Here is a 17,731-nt window from a genome sequence, read left to right on the forward strand (position 1 = left end):
AAAAAAAAAAAAAAAAAAAAAAAAAAAAAAAAAAAAAAAAAAGAATATGGAAGGACTCTCTAACAAAATGAGCACTAAAAGATCAATAGATTTTACTACATTAAAATTAAGAAATTCCTGGGGCCGGCCCGTGGCTCACTCGGGAGAGTGCGGTGCTGATAACACCAAGGCGACGGGTTCAGATCCCTATCTAGAGATGGCCGGTTGGCTCACTTGGGAGAGTGTGGTGCTGACAACACCAAGTCAATGGTTAAGATCCCCTTACCGGTCATCCCTTAAAAAAAAAAAAAAAAAAATTAAGAAATTCCTAAGTGCAACATGGCATCCTGGATTGGATCCTGGAACAGAAAAAAAAAGATATTAGTGGAAAAACTGGTGAAATCCAAATAAGGTCTATAATTTAGTTGACAGTGTTATACCTGTTTAATTTCTTAGTTTTGACAAGTGTACCATAGTATGTAAGAGGCTGGAACAGGGGAGCCGGGCGAAGGATGTATGGGATCTCTCTGTACTATCTTTGTAACTTACCTGTAAACCTAAAATTATGCCAAAATGAAAAGCTAAAAAAAAAAAAACAAGCTCTTTAAGACACATGACAAGCTGGGGAGACTGTATGACCAAGTGTTACCATCCTAAATCTATAAAGAGCTTTTACAAGTTTTGTCCTTATTTCTGTGTTCACTGTCTCACCTCAACGGAACATCAGCTCCCTAGAGGGCAGAGACCTCTGTTTTGTCCATTGCTGCATCCCTAGCCTGGAAGAGGCCCTGGCATGTAACCGGCACTCAGTAAATATTGCCACATAAACAAATGGACCACCAAACATTAATACCCCAATAGGAAAACTGACAAATAAGAATGACCAGGCAATACACTTCATAAAACAAGAAATATAAATGGCCAAAAAAGGTTTTTTTTAATGTCCAGTTTTATCAGTATATTAAAGGCATTTTCACCTATCACAGTGGCCGGGCATTTCGTAAAATGACATGCACAATGCTCGGGAGGTTTGGTGAGATGGACAACCTCATGTGGTCTGGCAGCAACCTTTCTCTAAAGCAATTTAGCAATTTGTGTCGAGAGTCTTAAAAGCGTTTGTATTTTTGTCTTTACAATCCCCTTCTAGGAATCTATCCTGAATCAGAGATGCTAACGAATCTTTTTGCCCGTGTGCTTGCACGTCCTGGAACGGGCCCTGTCCCTCCCACTCAGCTGCCTCCTCTACCTGGACAGGCCTCCCACTCACTCTCGTTCTTGGCAAATCTCTTCTGCTCTTTGAAGACTCAGCTCACACGAGCATGAAATTATATACATGGATTTGAGTGTGCATTATTTCTTAACTTTACGCCCCAGCAACCATTGCTGGAAGCAGAAACTGTAATTTTTTCACTGCTGCTAAACTACAGGTTCAGTGTAAGCATGTGGCAGGAGGAAGTGGGTCGAAGATGAGCTACCAAGACAAAACTGGTAGCAAATGGTCATGGGTACATCCTGACCAGACCATAATTTACCCTTTTCCTACTAATGTCAGATACGAGGGAAAGAAGCAGCAGAGGTCAGGAACTGGGATCGCGGAAAGTTAAATAAGCCTTTTTTTCAGTGAGTTATGAGCATATTTCTGGCGCCAGAATGGGTAGCTGCCTGTGAGGACTTCTGACATCAAGCAGACGCAAAGCGCCCAAACCAGAGTTAGTGCCTGGGGGCTGCGGGCACACAGCCTGCCAGACAGCAGCGGTCCTCCTGCCCTGGAGTTGATGACCAGAATGGAGGACGCCCATGCCACACTGACTGTTAAATAGTCTAAAAATCTCTCCTGGGTACAACCCCAGAAGGCTGAAAAAGGATGGACCTTTCTGAAGGTTCTTACAAGGTTGTTTTTTAATGAAACTTAGAGGGAAGTCTGCTTTAGCCTGAGAGGAAACTAAGAATATTTGAAAGGTCTCAAGAAACCAAATGGAACTTATACCTAGTGCTGTATGTACATTTCTTTACAACTTCCTTTAAAATTGCAATAGTTTAAAATGTGGGCTGTGGCAGGGACAGCTAGGTGCCTACCCAGGTCTCCATTCTCTCCTCCTTTCTTACTAACAGGAGCCCTGTGATATTATGGGGACCAGTGGGGCCCTGCCATCAAGCCCTGATTCCTAGACTCTCTTGCCAATGGGGTGTCCACTGAGATGTGAGAGGAAGGTATTGGGTGGTGCTTCCTGGAAAACTCTTAAAGAGGTGCCCATTCAGCCAAGCCCCTTTGGTCCTTTCCCCCAACTTTCTTTTTTCTGCCTGGAACATGGATGTAATAGCTAGAGCTTGAGCAGCCTCCTTGGACCACAAGACAAACTGATGGTGAAAGCCAGGTGCTAAGTATGGCAGAGCACACAGGCGGGATCCTGATGACCACGAGGGGCCTACCTCTGGACTGCTTATTCAGGGGAAAATGCAGGAGTTTACTTAAGCCTCTGCTGTTTCAGGTTCCTCTTAATTAGCAGCCCAGAGCAATTCCTGACTAACATATGTGCTCTTGGTAACAATCAATGAACTTATCCTGCAACTTTTAATCAAGAATTATACTTTTGATTATTAAATGGGAAAATGTTCAACATTTTCTTTTGGCTTTGAACACCCATGGGAAGCCTTCCTGCTTGTCCCGTGAGGCCTGTGCGCCTGGTGGCAGCTACATAAAATATAGACAGAGCATGCCTGCAAGACATTAATAGCTATGCCTAGCAAATACGCACACTCTCTGCCCTGGGCCTCCCCGCACACGTCTCCAGGCCGGGCCTGATTCCACCTCTCTGCTCCCCTCCTCACTATTTGTAAATTCTCACTGTGATGGTTCCAAACTCACTCTAATCCCACGTCCCCAAACTGGGCCCCAAAGGTGGGAACTGTTCCTTTTAAAGCACAGCTCCTGAGAACTTCATTCAGTCCCTGAGAGGGTAACTGGGAGCTATAAATAGAGCCAAGTCATTACTTAATCTCTGTGGTGTTTTAATAAGATTGGAAAAAAAGAAGGGCCAGCTCTGATTAGAATTCTGCTCCGGTTTTTTCTGTGCGGCTGCACTATGAGCAGTTGCCAGTTTTCTGGAGCCCCCACGTGGAGCCCTGGGAAATGAATTCATGTCCTGGCAGGTCATCCAGGGACATGGCCTGCTGTGTTTCTCTGGAATCATCTCTGAGACGTGGACACACACTGTCGCACTCCCGAGGTGTGCCGTGGGGCCTTATTTCCCTGAGCAGTCGGCCCCCACATCTTTCTGACTTTTCATTTCTCACACCTGTCCACAGTTCCCAGTTCCCTGCCCGGTCGTACTTGTCCTCATTCAGTCATCAACACTTGGAAGGCACCTGCTCTGGTCCAGAGCAGGGTAAGGAGGCCCCTGGGGCCCTCACTGCCAGTGTCCTGTTTTCTATGCAGCCTCTCAGAGCATCAGAGAGTGGCCGTCTAGTGCCCCCTTCTCATCTGTCTGTCCTGAGATGGTGGACGGCCCCGATGGAGGGACTGGTGTTTGCTCCCCTGGCTCCCAGCAAATGTCTTTGCCCAGAGCAGCTGCTTAATAAAGGTGGACTGAATGGAACAGAAGTGACTGCACCCCCTCCCAAGGAGTCCCCATGCCTCCATTACATCCTCCCTGCTCCAGTCCGTCCTTCCCCAGACCACCAGCTTCCCATTTCTAATGCACAACAGCCAACCCCTCAACCTGGCATTCATGGTCTTCATGGGCTCTACCCTGTCCTCCCACCCTCATCTCCCAGAATCCACCTCCAGAAGTTTCTGCTCATGGCCTGCAGCCTCCTCACCAGCTTGTAGGCCTTTTGTTTCAGAACCACAGAGCTAGAAGGGATCTTGAAAATCACTGGGGACACTGACGTCTGGAGAAGGGAGTGGCCTGCCCAGGGCCACACAGCTTGTTATAGGCAAAACTGAGACAAGACCGCAGGTCTCCTAGGTTCTGGGTCCCTGTCCAGGAAGCATGTGATCTCTCCCCGAAGCCCCACTGTCTGACTGAGAAGTGGTGACAGTGATGCCCAACCACCCAGCTTTGCAAAACAACTTGCCTTGGGGTTGAGAACAGGGAGTGGCGGGAGCCTCAAAGCAGAAGGATCAATTTTCACCATGTGGAAAGCAACGGAAAGCAGGAAACACTCTGGAACATTTGACTCTGACACGTGTGTACTATCCAGAGCCCCACAGCCCCTGAGCAGGGGAGGCAGTGGAGGGGAGGGCAGCGCTCCCTGAGCACCCACAACTCCTGCCAGCACGTGGAAAAGCTGTTTTGAATCATAGAATCCAAGAAATGATGAATCATAGTCACCAAATCCTAGAAACAATGGCTCTTAGAAACAAGGCTTCTCGAAATTCCTCTTCCCTCAGCTTCCAGGACATCTGCTCTCCCAGTTTTCCTCCTGTCCCTCCATCTGCTCCTGCTCCATTAGCACCGCTTAGCCTCCAGTGCGGCTGTGGACCATCCTGCTTGTCATATTCTCCTGGCAGGTCCACTCCTCCCCAGCCCTCAGACCCCCATTCCCCTGATGACCCCACATCCCACATGGGCAATCAGCAAGCACTGGACACCTGCCCCCTGCCAGGTGCTGTTCTAGGCTTCAGAACACAGCAGGGGAAAGGTTTTTATTTTTATTTTTATTTATTATTTTTTTTTGTCTTTTGTCTTTTTTCCGTGTCCGGCAACGGATCGCAACCCTCAGTGTCGCCCCTACACCGGACCGGGGACCGGCAATGGGACCGCAACCCTCGGCGTCGCTCCCGCGCCTCGCTCAGCCAGTGAGCAGGAACCGGTCTGTATGTGGGATCCGAACCCTCGGGTGGGAGCGCCGCCGCACTTCCCAAGCGGCGCACTATCCAGTGCGCCACCGGGCCGGCCCCGAAAGGTTTTTAAAGATCTGGCCCTCATGGGGCATATTACAGTCCAGTGGAGGTGACAGAAAAAGAAAGAAATACATGTGTGATAACCTTGGGTATTAATGAAGGCCACGAGGAAAAGTAAAGCGAGAGAAGGTAATGGAGAGGGTGGCAAAAAGTGGGAGCCCCCTCTGAAGAGGTGACACTGAGCAGACATCTAAATGGAGAGGGAAAGAGCCATGCACTCTCTGCAGGAAGGGCCATGCAAAGGGGCCGCAGCAACACCAAGACAGGAATGCACCCAGTGTGGCCGGGCGAGGGGAGGAAAGGGGAGGGTCACAGCGGAGATCAAGGCCGATGTGTGTATGGTCGGGGGCCACAGTGGAGACTATGATTCTGTCAAAATGTGATGGATTGTGAGCAGGTTTTGAGAAGGACCCCTCTAGCTGCTGTGCCGAGAACAGAGTGCAGGGAAGCAGAGAGAAAGCCGGCGGCCAGGCGGACACGGGTGGGACGCAACGCCTGAGTGGCCAAGGGGAGAGAAGGGCCATGACTGGGGACATGATTTTGGAGATCCAGCTGACAGGATACACTGAGGAATTGGATGCAGGGTATGAGAGAATGAGGGATGTGGGACCAAGATGGGCAGGGCTGAGAAAAGGGCAAGTTTCTGGGGAAAATCAGGAGTTTAGCTTGGACGTGTTAATTTTGAGATGGCTTTAGACAGTTGTACGAGAACCTGGAGTTCAGCTGAGAGGTTTCCAGGCTGGAAACAAAATTTGGGAGTGCCAGTGTACAGAAGGTGTTCAATGCCATGGTACTGGGTGGAGTATCACCAGTCGAGTAAGTGTAGACAGAACAGACCCTGCTGGATCTCTTTCTGGCTCTAGACCTTATAGGTGGGAGCCATACAGTAGGAACGAAGTTGCAAGCATTTTTGTGATCCTTAAGTCATCACGCATTTCAAAAGATAAAAGAGAAGCTGCAGGTTTTCCTGGCAAAAATGGAGGGAGTAGTAGATGGATTACACTGATGGCCCCAATTAATGAACTCTCTATGCCTTATAACACTTTGGTCCCCTCCCACTCCGAGTCTGGGCTTGGCTACATGACCTGTTTTGGCCAAGAGGATGTTAGCAAACTTGCCAAAGCAGAAGCTTGGAAAAGCACTTGCATGTTTCTATTTCCTCTCTTGCTCCTCTACCTTCATCATAAGAAGGTGCAAAGGCCAGTTCTCTCCTGACATCCCTTCACCTCCATGAAATCAATCCAGACTGGGCCACTGGAGTATATAGATCACAAGGAGCACAGCTGAGTCACTTCAGCTAAGATTGTCCTAGTCCAGCTGTTTCCCAGTTGAGCCACCAGTTGCTTGCAGACACATGAGTGAGTGAGCTCATTCTAAATCAGCAGAAACTTCCAGCTGACCTTTAGATTTATAGTTGTCATTTTAAGCTGAAAAGTCTTGGGTTGGTTTGTTACACAGCAGTAGCTAACCAATACAGAGGATGAGAGTTTCTTTAGAGAGAGGGAAAAATGCTGGTGCTAGGCATCTGTCTCCAGGGGGGAGGAGAGGAATGCTTCTCCCTAACTTTAAGCCAAGAGAACTACTCAGAGACCTTGGCTTGTGTCCCCTAGGATTTGAAGAATGTAGGGGCTGGTGCCTGACTCATGTCCAAAGGCCCTGGGAAAGGCATGCACTTCCAGCAAAGATATGTATGTTTCCCATAGGCCAAATATAGACCTTGCAGAGGGGACCCTGCCCAAGAGGGCCATCTAGAGGGGTGAGGTGACCCCAGCAGAGGAGTTGACCAGAGGCTGAACCTGAGGAGGGCATTGTAAGCTATCAGTTGGAACAGGGATTGCCCAAGTCAAGGGTATAGCAGGCGAGAGATAACAGTGACAGGAGGAGCTCCGAAGAACCCAAACATATAAGCACCCCTGGAGAAGCCCACCCAGGGAGGATATACCCCCAGCTCACCCACCACAGTAAAGGAGGGCCTCCTAGCCCACTCCCTGGCCTCTCTGCCTACTGCTCAACCCTGGTGCTAGCAGCAGGGGAGCCGGTGGAGCAAGAAAGAGAAACAAACTCATCACAACCCTCCTTCCACTGCGGCTTTCCAAGCCTGAATGAAATCCAAAATGCTAGGGCAGGATTAGTTTTAAATGGGAGGAGACTGGAGTTTTCATATTAGACAGAACTCGACTTCTCATATCTGAAACTGACTAGCAAATGAGAGGGACGAGGAGTCCACAGAGCAAGTTTCATGGGGTGGCCCATCAATCCCTTCAGACCATTGCCAATGTGGTGCTCCCCCAGGCTCTGTCCCAGCCCCGGCTTTCTACACTCACACTGTCCTAGGAGAGCCCTTCTGCCATCAGGGTCGCACCCAGCACCTCTGTCCTGGTGACTTCCAAACCTCTGTCTCCAGCTCAGACTCTCCAAGAGATTCAGACCCACTGGCCAACCATCAACTGATGTCTCCGCCAGCATGTCTGCACCTTCTTCCACATCATCCTGTGGTTGGGCAGAAACCTTCATGTCGGGTAATCAGCGCCACCCTGTCCTCCATCCTCACTTCTATCTCACCTGTCTCCTGCTGCCATTACTCCTGGGTGGCCCTGCAGTCTGCCCCCTTCCCCATCCCCATGGCCACCCCCCTGACCCAGTCCCCAGCTCTGCCTTCCCTTCCTACACTCCACCCCACTCTGACCCGCCTCCACTCTAGTGGCCAGAGGAAGCCTCCTGAACTGGATCATGTCCACTCCTCTGTTTAAAACCTGTTTTCTGTGGCCTTTAGGGTAAAACTGAAGTTTCACCCTGGTTCACAATGCCCTTCATGGTCCTGGCCCACCAAATTCTCCAGCATCGATTTTCACATTCCTAGTCGCACGTTATGCTCGGTCACGCCGAGTGATTATGACTTCTCCACACCACTCCCTGACAGCTCAGGACCTTTGCACAGCCTTCCCCGGGAATGCCCTCCCCACCTCCCTCCATCCCACCCTTTACACTGCGCAGCCGTGTGCTACTTGGACTCCCTTGTCTTGCTCCCACTCCCCATGCTGTCTCTGTCTGTTCCTGGGTCTTCTCTCCTACAGGACTACCTGCTTTTCTAGGGCAAGAGCCAGACGCTGGTGAGGGAGGGCAGGCATGAAGGAGAGGAGCGGGGCAGCCTGCAGGGAGTCTTGGGAAAGGGAGTCCAGGTGGCCTGAGGCCGGTCTGCAGTGCTTCCCTGGGAGGACGGCGCAGGTCTGAGCAACGTGCTCAGCAGAGCTGACGTGGCTGAGGCATCAGCATTGCAGGGCACAAAGCACTGTCTTTAGAGTCAGACAGAGCTGGATTGAATCCCAGCTCTACTACCTACCTGCTAGATGACCCTGGAAAAGCCATGTCACCTCTTTGGGTCTCATTTCCTCATCTGTAAAAAGGAGGCCAATAAAGAAAGGGAGGGGACCAGTATCTACTGGCCTTCCACCTTATGGGCTGGGTGCATACAGCTGCTCCTGGAATCAGTCAGCCACCTGTCCCATGCCAGGCCGCAGGCAGAGTGGAGTGGACCCACCCTGCCCTCCAGAGGCTTGCAGGCTGGTGGTGCAGACATGCTGTGTGAGCCCAGCAGGAAGCCCAGGGCTGTCACTGGCTTCAATCCCCAAGGTGATCCTGGCCTCTGCACGACCTCTGGGCCTGCCCTCCTTGTTACTAGGAGTAATCAAGAGCAGACCTCACCACCCCCAGCCCCACACTCCATCCTGCCCCAGGCCCTGGCTGGGCATGGCGTTCCCAAGCAGGGAGCAGCGTGCGGTGCAAGGGTTACCGGATGAGGTCCAGCAGGGCGTCGGCCGAGCTCATGATGGGTTTCCCGCTCTGCTCCATCATCTCCTTCTGGGCTGCACCACCCGGGTGGATGACAGAGACCATGATGATGCCCACGATGACAGCCACAAAGGTGGTCCACAGATAGTATGCAACAGTGAGGATGCCCAGGCGGCTGGAGGTCTTGGGGTCCAGGGAAGCAAGGCCAGACATCAAGCTGGGAGGACGAGGGGGGTCAGGGTCTGTGGGAGGCCTGGGCCTGGTCGGACACTCAGGCCTGCCCTCTGGCCCCCTCCTGGCCAGGCCACCCCCCACCCCCTGATCCCACAGTGCCCCAGGAACCGCCCTCTCCAATCACCCAGTCCTGTGGCTCTTCTAGCCTCTTCCTGCTCTGCTCTCCCCACCATGCCCAGGGTCACAAGCCAAGCCATTCACACCCAGAGGCCTTTGCATGTGCTGTTTCCTCCTCTTTTTGGACTATCTGCCTCTCCCCCACAGCCCACAGTCTCCTCAGTCATGACCCTGGTTGTCACTGTCTGTTTACCTGTGTGTCTCTCTCACCAGACCAGGGCACATGAGAGGAGGGACAGGTCTGACTTCTCTGTGGGTCTCCAGTCCCAGCATGAGTTTGCTGAATGCATGAGTGAGGGAGGGAGGGAGGAAGGGAGAGTGCTGGGCTGGGAGCTGGTGACCTTGTTCCTAGCCCTAGCTCTGCCAACTGGCTATGTGACCTCAGGCAAGCAAATCACTCCCCATCTTTGGGCTTCAGGATCCCCATCTTTACAAAGGGGCCATGAGAGGTGCCTTTCCCTGAGAGGTGCCACCTTGGGCCCTCCTGGGTTTGTCCCTGTGCCCAGACTCCCTGTCATGGGAGGTCATGTTGAGGGGACCTGTGGGTCTCTCTCGGCTCCTCCCCGCCTCTGGCCTCCCTGACCTGGGCTCTCTGCCTACCCGTGCAGGTCAGCCCCAGAGCTACTCTTCTCATGGCTGTTGCAGGAGGTATGGAGAAGGGGTGGGGGTGGGGGTGAGAGATTAATTAAGGAAATGTTTGTGCTTTGCTTTGCTGCCAAAAGGATTTTCCCCAAATCCCTTTCATTCTTTCAGATAAAGGAAGTATTTGTCTGGCTTTAATCATGTAAACAAGAGCAGATAATCCCTCTCAGTTCATGCTCGTCTTATCATTAGACTACACGCACCAGGGCTGAGCACCGCAGGCCTCTTGCCCCTCCCCAGGTGGTAACCACTGCCTGCGAGTGCCCTGCTCTCCCCTGCTCACTGTAGCAAAGGCTTGCTCTTCTAAGACACGGTTTAAGAGTACCTCCTCCAGGAAGCCTTCCCTGACCACCAGGCTGGGTGAAGGTCCCTTCTCTGGGCTTCCACAGTCCCTGTGCTTCCTTCTGTCCCAGCCTCCACTTCACTGAATTGCTGTTTATTGGAAGCACCTCCGGGGTTGGGCCAGGGTCTGCTTCAATGCCGAGTGCACAAAACACAGCTTGGTAGCTGGTTGCTGAATGAAGGAGTGAATGAATGAATGATTGAGCGAATGAGTCAATGCTTACAGTCTCTGCTCATCTTCATCTGCCAGGATGCCATATGTTAGTGATGGGCTTAGGGCGGGTCTCAGACATAAATCCTGAAGGGCTCATAATGGGATTGTGCAGCCAGAGGAAATGGGGGGCCACCCTGTAGTCATTATCCAAGGGAGAGTTTATCCCCAGGCCAGGGCCAAACCATCCTCCCACCACAACAGAATCCCACGGTCATGTTCCACTGCCTCAGGCCACAGGGAAGCCATGGCTCTCAGAGGAGGACCTGCCTGAGGTCACATAGGACACTAGTGCCCAGATGGACCAGCACTCAGGCCCCGACTCCAGGCCTGTCCACTTTTATTCATATGGTTATTCAGACCTTTAGTGCATATCCACTCTGTGCCATGCCCTATGCCCACAGAAAGAAATCAGAACCTGTCCCTGACTGCAAAGAGCTCCGAGTCTGGGAGAGGGTGGGGAGTGGGACAGACAAAGCCACTTGGAACACAAGTGCACTCAAGTAACCACTGGACAAGGTGGACACATCGGTACCGTAAGGGAGGGATAAGGAAGTGCTATCATATTTGTAGGAGGGGGAATCACTTCTAGGAGAGTCAGGAAGGGCTTCCTGGAGGAGGTGGCATTTAAGTTGGTTCTTAGAAGATGAGGAAGATTTGGAAATGGGGCAGACATGCCAGGCAGTGGGACAACAGAAGCCAGTTGGGAGGCTGGAAAGTGTGAGGATCCTGGGCTCTTCAGTGGGTCAGAGCTCAGGTCATATTGGAGGGACGGAGATAGAGAAGAAAGACTAAGCTCAGGAGTGGGGTGGCCTGAGTGCCAGGCCAAGGGGGACTTGGAAGCCACCAAGGGGCCTGGCAGAGCTTCAGCACAACCCATCTAGCAGAATTTGCTGGATGTCTGAGAAGGGAGAACTGAGGATTCCTCAGACATGAGAATATCAAAGTAAACAGTGTACCAGGAGGGTCACTGACGCGGTATTTGAAAGAGCAAAAACCAGGAACCAACCTAAGAAATCCTCAATGCAGATAAAATCAATTAAATAAAAAAGTACAACATATCCATGCCATGCAGTTCTAAGTAGCCATGAGAACTGACAGTTTCACTGGAAAGATGTTCTCAATTTATTGCTAAGTGGGAAAAGCAAGTTACCAGATCGTGTGTAGCTCTGCAGGGAGCCTTAGAACCTCCTGGGAAAGTGATCCTTCTCCTGATTTATGGTGCAGACATATATAGACACGTTGGAGGGACCGTGCAGGAGACGGGGGCAGATGAAAACCACATTTTGGAAGAGGATAAAGAGCCCTTGCTCCACCCTGAGGAAGAAGAGCCCTGACATGGAGGTGGTGCCAACTTCGACCCAGGCGTGGGAGTCTGAGGGAGCAAGGGCAGGTTCTAGATGGAGCCACAGGGCCCCAGCCCCAGCCCCAGGGGCACCTAGTGGCTCTGGAAGGGAGAGGGCCAATGCATAAAACGGAGAGAATTCTGGGACCCAGGTAGTTCCGCCCTGAAACCTCCCGCCACCCGAATGGGGAGGGCTTTCCTACTGGGGGAAGAGAGAGGTGAGCAGAGATGGGAGGCAGGAGGGGAGGGAACAGAACAGGTCGGACCTCCCCAGGCTGGTGCCGGCAGTGCCAGGGTGTTCGCAGGCGATGGCAGAGGCCAGGGAGATCGAGTGCTAAGTACAGGTAGGGCATGGATTCCACGTGAGACCAACGCCACTCCCGGAGCTCACGGTAACAAGAAAGGTGTACAGTCCTGCTCTTTGACCTGTTGGGGGCTCTTCCTGGGGGAGCTCCCTGTGGTCCAAGACTTTAGAACCAAGCTGTTAAAATGACTCTTCTGAGAACCTACGAGCTGGGTCAGGGTGGTGAAGGGAGCATGAGAGCACAGGACATGCACAGAAAAGAAAGTTTAACAGTAGTTGTCTTTGGGAAGTGGGATTAGGAGTAATTTTTACTTTGTTTTTAGTGTTTCTTCATGTTCTCTCTTATTTCTAGGATAAGATGTCTTCTTGTGTGATAGCAATACCCGGCAGCCACAGAAACCATTATCTGTCTGGACCTTTACTGTTCTCCAAATACCTCATTCAACCCTTAATCAACTTTGTCAGTGCTGTCCTGTAGAATTATAATGAGAGCCATGTTTGTCATTTTAAATTTTCTAGTGGTCACATTAAGAAAGTAAAAAGTAACAGGTAGAATTCATTTTTTGGTTGAAATTAAGTTTAATAATATTTTATTTAACCCAGTATATCCAAAATATTATCATTTCAATGTGTAATCAATATAAAAATTTTTATATTGCTTCAGGTTTTAAATTTTAATTTAAATTAATTAGATAAAATTCAAAGTTTAGTTTCTCGATTGCACTAGCCACCTTTCAAGTGCTCAATAGCCAGTTATGACTAGTGGCTACGTACTGGACAGCCCAGGTCTGAGTTACAGATAAAAAACAAAGCTCAGGGAGGTGGCGGTGATTGGCCACCAGCTGGCAAGTTGTAGAGACAAGACTGGAACAGGGGTTTCTTCAGGATGCTGTGGGTTTACCCTTCTCCCATAGTGCCTCTCCACGGTACAGACCTGGTTTGAATGGGAAAAAAGAGTCTTCTGGTTTGGGCTGACCGTGATTTTAATGAGATCCAGTCCGTGTAATGCTTTTTCAGTTCAACTCTGAGTTCATGTCCTGCCTATGGCTACAGCCCTCCCAAGCGGTGCAAAGCCCCCCATTTTTGCTGAGCTCCCCTTCTTTGGAGATATCCAACTGGAGCCTGGAGGGCTGCCTGTTGGATTGCTAGATCGAGGCTTCCAGATAGAATGGAGGTTCCATGAGGACGACCGCAAACATTCCTTCTGGCTGTGATTGATGGTGAGGGGAGAATAGGCAACCTTATCTCTCCCACCTCAAGCATAGCAGGGTGCTCCTGGGAGCCCCTGAGGTCCTTGAGGGACCCAGAGGCCTGGGACTCCCTCCCAAGCCATCTGGCCACCACTCAGAGCCTGGGGATTGTGGATCAAGAGATTGCAGTGATTAGAGACATTAACCCGCAGAGGCAGTGGGGAGCCGGTTGGGCTCCCAGGGCCCAGCCTGTTTCAATCTGGTAATTGTTCCACTTGCAGGGGTGGGGGAAGGGAGGCAGTGACTGCCAGGCTCCTCTGGAGGGAGAAAAAGGCCGCTTTCTGACCCTCACCTGGTTCTCACACCAGCAGCACCTGAGGTGGAATCGTGACCGCCCCCCATCTTGCTCCGGAGGCTCTGGGCAGCTCGGCCATTTGCCCAAGGGCTGGTTACAAACGGGCGGGTGGACGGAAAACCACTCTCTGTGGCTCTGCCCACTCCCCGCACCCTCTGCTGCATGTGCCTCTCGCTGCAGAGAACCCGACAGGCTACCCAGACTTCCGGGTGCCCCTCCTGGTTTTAAGTTCTTCGGCGCTTTTAAGTTTTGTGCAATCTCATTGCCGTCAGTCCAAACTGGCCTTGGGTCCGCTGCAGTCTGGCTGACTCTCCTTCACGCCTTTGCTGCTCCAGCCCCCTGGTCTCCTGCTGTTCCCTGAACTATCTTTATGCTGGTTGTTCCTTCTGCTTGGAACTCTCTATCCACCATCCCTCTTCCCAATCCAGCACATTTCCACTTGCCTTCTCCGAGGTCAGCTTAGACATCTCCTCCTCTGGGAAGCCTTCCCTGACTGCAGCCGTCTCACCCACTTCCCTGGGGTACCCTGTACTTCCCAGTTTGTGACAGGGCACTCTGCCAGTGGGCTCACCCCAAATCCCCAGGGCCTGACCCACCATCTGGCACAGGACAGGCTGGCAGGGGGTGTGGAGTGAAGCAGTGACTACCCGGCCCCCGACCCTGCCTCCTGCTTTTCCTTTCTGTCCTCTCCCACTGCTACCATCTCTCAAGTCTCCGATCAGGCACCACCTCCCTCGGAAGGCTTGGCTAGGAAGCCCCTGCGTGCACCCCTCACTAGCTGGGAGCCCTTGGGCAAGTTACAGAGACTTGGCGTGCCTCAGTTGACACTGCAGGATAAATGGGAGTGATAACGGCATATCATGAGGGTCAGTCCCGGTTTAGGACAGTGCCTGGTACATAATAAGTATGCAATACATTTCAATTATTAGTATTGCCTCTGTGTTGTCGTCTGTCCTGTGACTGTCTGCCCCAGCACACTGGGAGCTCCTTCAGGGCAGGGCCAAATCTGGTTTAGTTCTAGGTCCTCAGAACCCAGGGCCTGGCGGCAGGTTTGCTGTTGTGTGTGATGCCAAGCCAGGGTGACATTCTAGACCAGACTGTTGAAAGGATGACTTGTGAACTCTGGTGACTGTGAGTATTCATTGTAGGTTCCCTGAGAACAAGTCACCTGGGCCAGCTTTGGTCCCCTTGCTGGCTTAGGGGAATGCCCCTGGCACCATGTGTCTGTGTGACATTGAGACAGCTGGCACCAGAACTTCTGGGAATAGATGGGGCTTTAGTTAAGGGACAGGGTCTCTAGAGGTGTGCTTCAGGGCCCTTCTTTCAGCTCTCTCCTTCTGGTCATTTTTATCAATGGCTTGGCCAAGGCCCCTGACAGCATGTGGATCAGACTGTAGAGGACAGGAAGCCAGGAGAGACAGGTAATGAGTTGGATGGGGGATCTGGGATCTGAGCAGACCCCAGCAGGCTGGGGCCATGGGCCAATCCTGGCATGATGAAGCTGAACACAGACACATGCTGGGTCGTACTTGGCTTCAACGGCTAGGAGAGCACAAAGACCAGCGGGGAGGGGGGCCGAGCCACGGCAGTAGCACGTGGGAAGGGGACTTTGGGGTTTTGTTTGCTGCTAGTCTGGTGAGTCACCCAGGACATGGGGCCACCAAAGGGCTGGTGGGCCCTCAGCCTCTGGTGCCAGAAGCCTGGGGACTCCAGGCTTCTTGAGAATGCCACAGCCCTGCCCTGACATTGAGACCCACTGGGAAAGGGATGGGGGAGGGGAGTGTGTCCCATAGAGGGCAGCTGCGGTAGGTGGCAGGTAACAGAGACACGGGCCTGGGGGGAGCCACTGAGGGGGCAGATGTTTGGAGCGTGGAGCAGAGCAGACCCAGGAATGCTGGGGAAAAGCCATGGGGATCTCAGCTCAGCCCCAGGAGTAACGTTCTAGCAGAGCTGACCTGCCCTGGAAGAAGCCACCCTGAGAAACAGTGAGCTCCCAGTCACTGGAGGTGTGCAGGCAACTTGCTAAAGTCACACAGTGAGTGAGCAGGTTCAAACCCTGGTCTGCTAGCATGACGACATCCAGTCACAACATCCTGGCACTGTGAGGACCTGAGAGGCAGGAAGGAGCCCCAAGCCCCACGGCCAAGTCCTTGGGCTCTGGCCTCAGCTGACCTAGTCCCAGAGGTCCCTGGGATGCAGCTGCAGGGAGTGGGGAGGAAGCATCTGGGTCCATGGGCGAGAGGGGCCCCCTTAGCTCATCCCAGTATCAAGCTTACTTTCCCCTGTGTAGATGACAGGCCCAGCAGGCTGACAGTAAGCGCCACATCAGTGCTAAGTTATGCTTCCCAGGTGGCTCTGCCAACCCCCACCCCAAGCCAACTCCTTCTAAGACCTGAGGCAGGATGCCCTGACTGGGGCAGGCTGGGAGGGGCTGGTGTGGAGTCCCAGCAACCCCTCCCAAGGGCAGTAATTCCTCTACCACCTCTGCTTGCACACTTCAGAGGACAGAGAACTCACTACTTCCTGAGTCAGCCCCTCCACAGTGGGCTGGTTATGCTTATTAGAAAGTCCTTCCTAGTGCCAGAATGAAATCCACCTCCAGGGAAGAGAACTCTCACACAGGCCCCGGCCTGCCCTCTGGAGCCACACACAGCAAACCTCTTTGGCTCCACTCTATATTCCTTGGGGGGAAGGTGGGAGAGAGGAGGGAAGAGGACACAGAGACAGGCATGGGCATGGCGGGACACTGCCACCCTGGCATACCCTACTGCCCCCTCAAGGTCCCTCCTTCCCAGGTCCCTGGGCACCAAGAGAGCGCTCCACTGGGACTTGTGCAAATGACAGCCTCCACTATGCAAGAGAAAGTCTGCAGCTCGTCGTCTGACCCCTGACCATTCTCAGCCAGTTGCCACCATGAGGCTGCTCCCAAGTGTAACAAGGGTCAGGGCCAATTCCCTCCTTCATGTGAGCTGAACCTCCTACCCGCTTCTTGCCACATGGCAAAGAATGTCAGGTGTAAGGGAGCCAGACTGTCTGCACGGGTGACAGCCACTCTGCTCTGCAGCCACTGTCTACCGTGAGTGAAGACTTCCTTGGCAAGCCTGTCAGGGCTGGTTAGGAGCCCGAGGGAAGAACGTACCCCAGCGTAGGTGGGAACACAGGTCCCCTGCCTCCCCTCCGTTCACCAGCAGGGCTCCTGGTGTCTGCCTCACAAGGCCCAGGCTGGGCCAGCCCGAAGGAGGCTCTCCCAGTGCCATGGTTCTCCTCAGAGAAGGGGAGCAGGAGCGTTGTCAAAACCTCACCCATCTCCCCGGACTCTGATATGTGTTCCTTCCCTGCCCCATGTCGAGCACCTATGCTGGGTGCTGTGGCGTCCCAGAAATGAATGACATGGGTTTGTGGTTGTCATGGAACTCTGTCCAGTGGGTGCTGAGACCTGCAGCTGGACAACATAAAACCCCCAATCACGGCTGTGACTGAGGGAGGCCAGAAGTGGGGGCTGGCCCACCTGGGAAACAGGTGTAGCTTCCCTGAGCAGGTGACAGCTGAGTGGGTCCTGGAAGGATGAGTAGGAACTCTCCAACTGGAAGGGGACAAGAATGTGGTAGTCTGTGATGGGAGATGAAACCCGGGAGTCGCTTGGCGTCATCAGGCTGAAGGTCTGGCTCCACCCGCAGCCCACAGCTGGGCCATGTTCCCTTGATGAGTAAGGCTATCAGCTGACTGGGCAAGAGGGCCAAAGACAGATCCCAGGGCTCCCATCAGAAGGCGCAGCAGAGCTCTGCTAAGAATGGCTGCCCCAGGACCTGAAGGGCCTTGTCCAGAAGCGCGGGCCGTGTCCAGCTTGCTCCTCTGGCTGCCCACCGCTCCTGCCTACCCCAACTCACGGCCCGTCCTGGGGAGCCCGGGGCAGCTGCCCCCTGCACACTGGCTCCCAAACTACACTTCGACGTCTGCTTGGCCCAGGATCATCGCCAATAAGTTAGAACGTGGGTGTTTGGGAGTTTTCTGCCAAACAAGAGTTCCTCAGGAAGGGGGAGAAGGGAGTGTTGAGTTTCTTTGGCCAAGCATGATTTCCTGATTCTAAGAAAAATCAATTTAAAATTCTTACAAGAAATAGAAAGGAAAACAAATACATACACAAGAACACACACACAACCCCGTGCACACATGTGAAGACACACATCACAGGTTCACACACAAACCCACATGCACACTTGGATTTCTTTGCTATCATGTGGAACTTACAAAACACTCTGCCATGCTTGGCATCAGTGGATCACAAACACATGGATTCAGTTTTCCTTGAATGATGGC

At 52.5% G+C, this 17,731-nt stretch overlaps 1 protein-coding gene across 2 annotated transcripts in view; it reads right to left on the bottom strand.

Moving 5' to 3' along the window:
• SLC1A7 (solute carrier family 1 (glutamate transporter), member 7) overlaps positions 1 to 17,731 on the bottom strand; it is a 47,365-nt gene that overhangs the window by 13,505 nt on the left and 16,129 nt on the right. Inside the window, exon 3 of one of the 2 annotated variants that reach the window (XM_008579859.1) lies at positions 8,676 to 8,891. The exons of the other annotated variant lie outside the window; for it this stretch is intronic. Coding sequence (XP_008578081.1) covers positions 8,676 to 8,891 — 216 coding nt within the window. The remainder of the gene's footprint in view (positions 1 to 8,675; positions 8,892 to 17,731) is intronic. 2 annotated transcript variants of the gene reach the window in all.

Source organism: Galeopterus variegatus, unplaced genomic scaffold (genome assembly GCF_000696425.1).
Source record: "Galeopterus variegatus unplaced genomic scaffold, G_variegatus-3.0.2 Scaffold6, whole genome shotgun sequence".
Taxonomy (NCBI): Eukaryota; Metazoa; Chordata; class Mammalia; order Dermoptera; family Cynocephalidae; genus Galeopterus; species Galeopterus variegatus.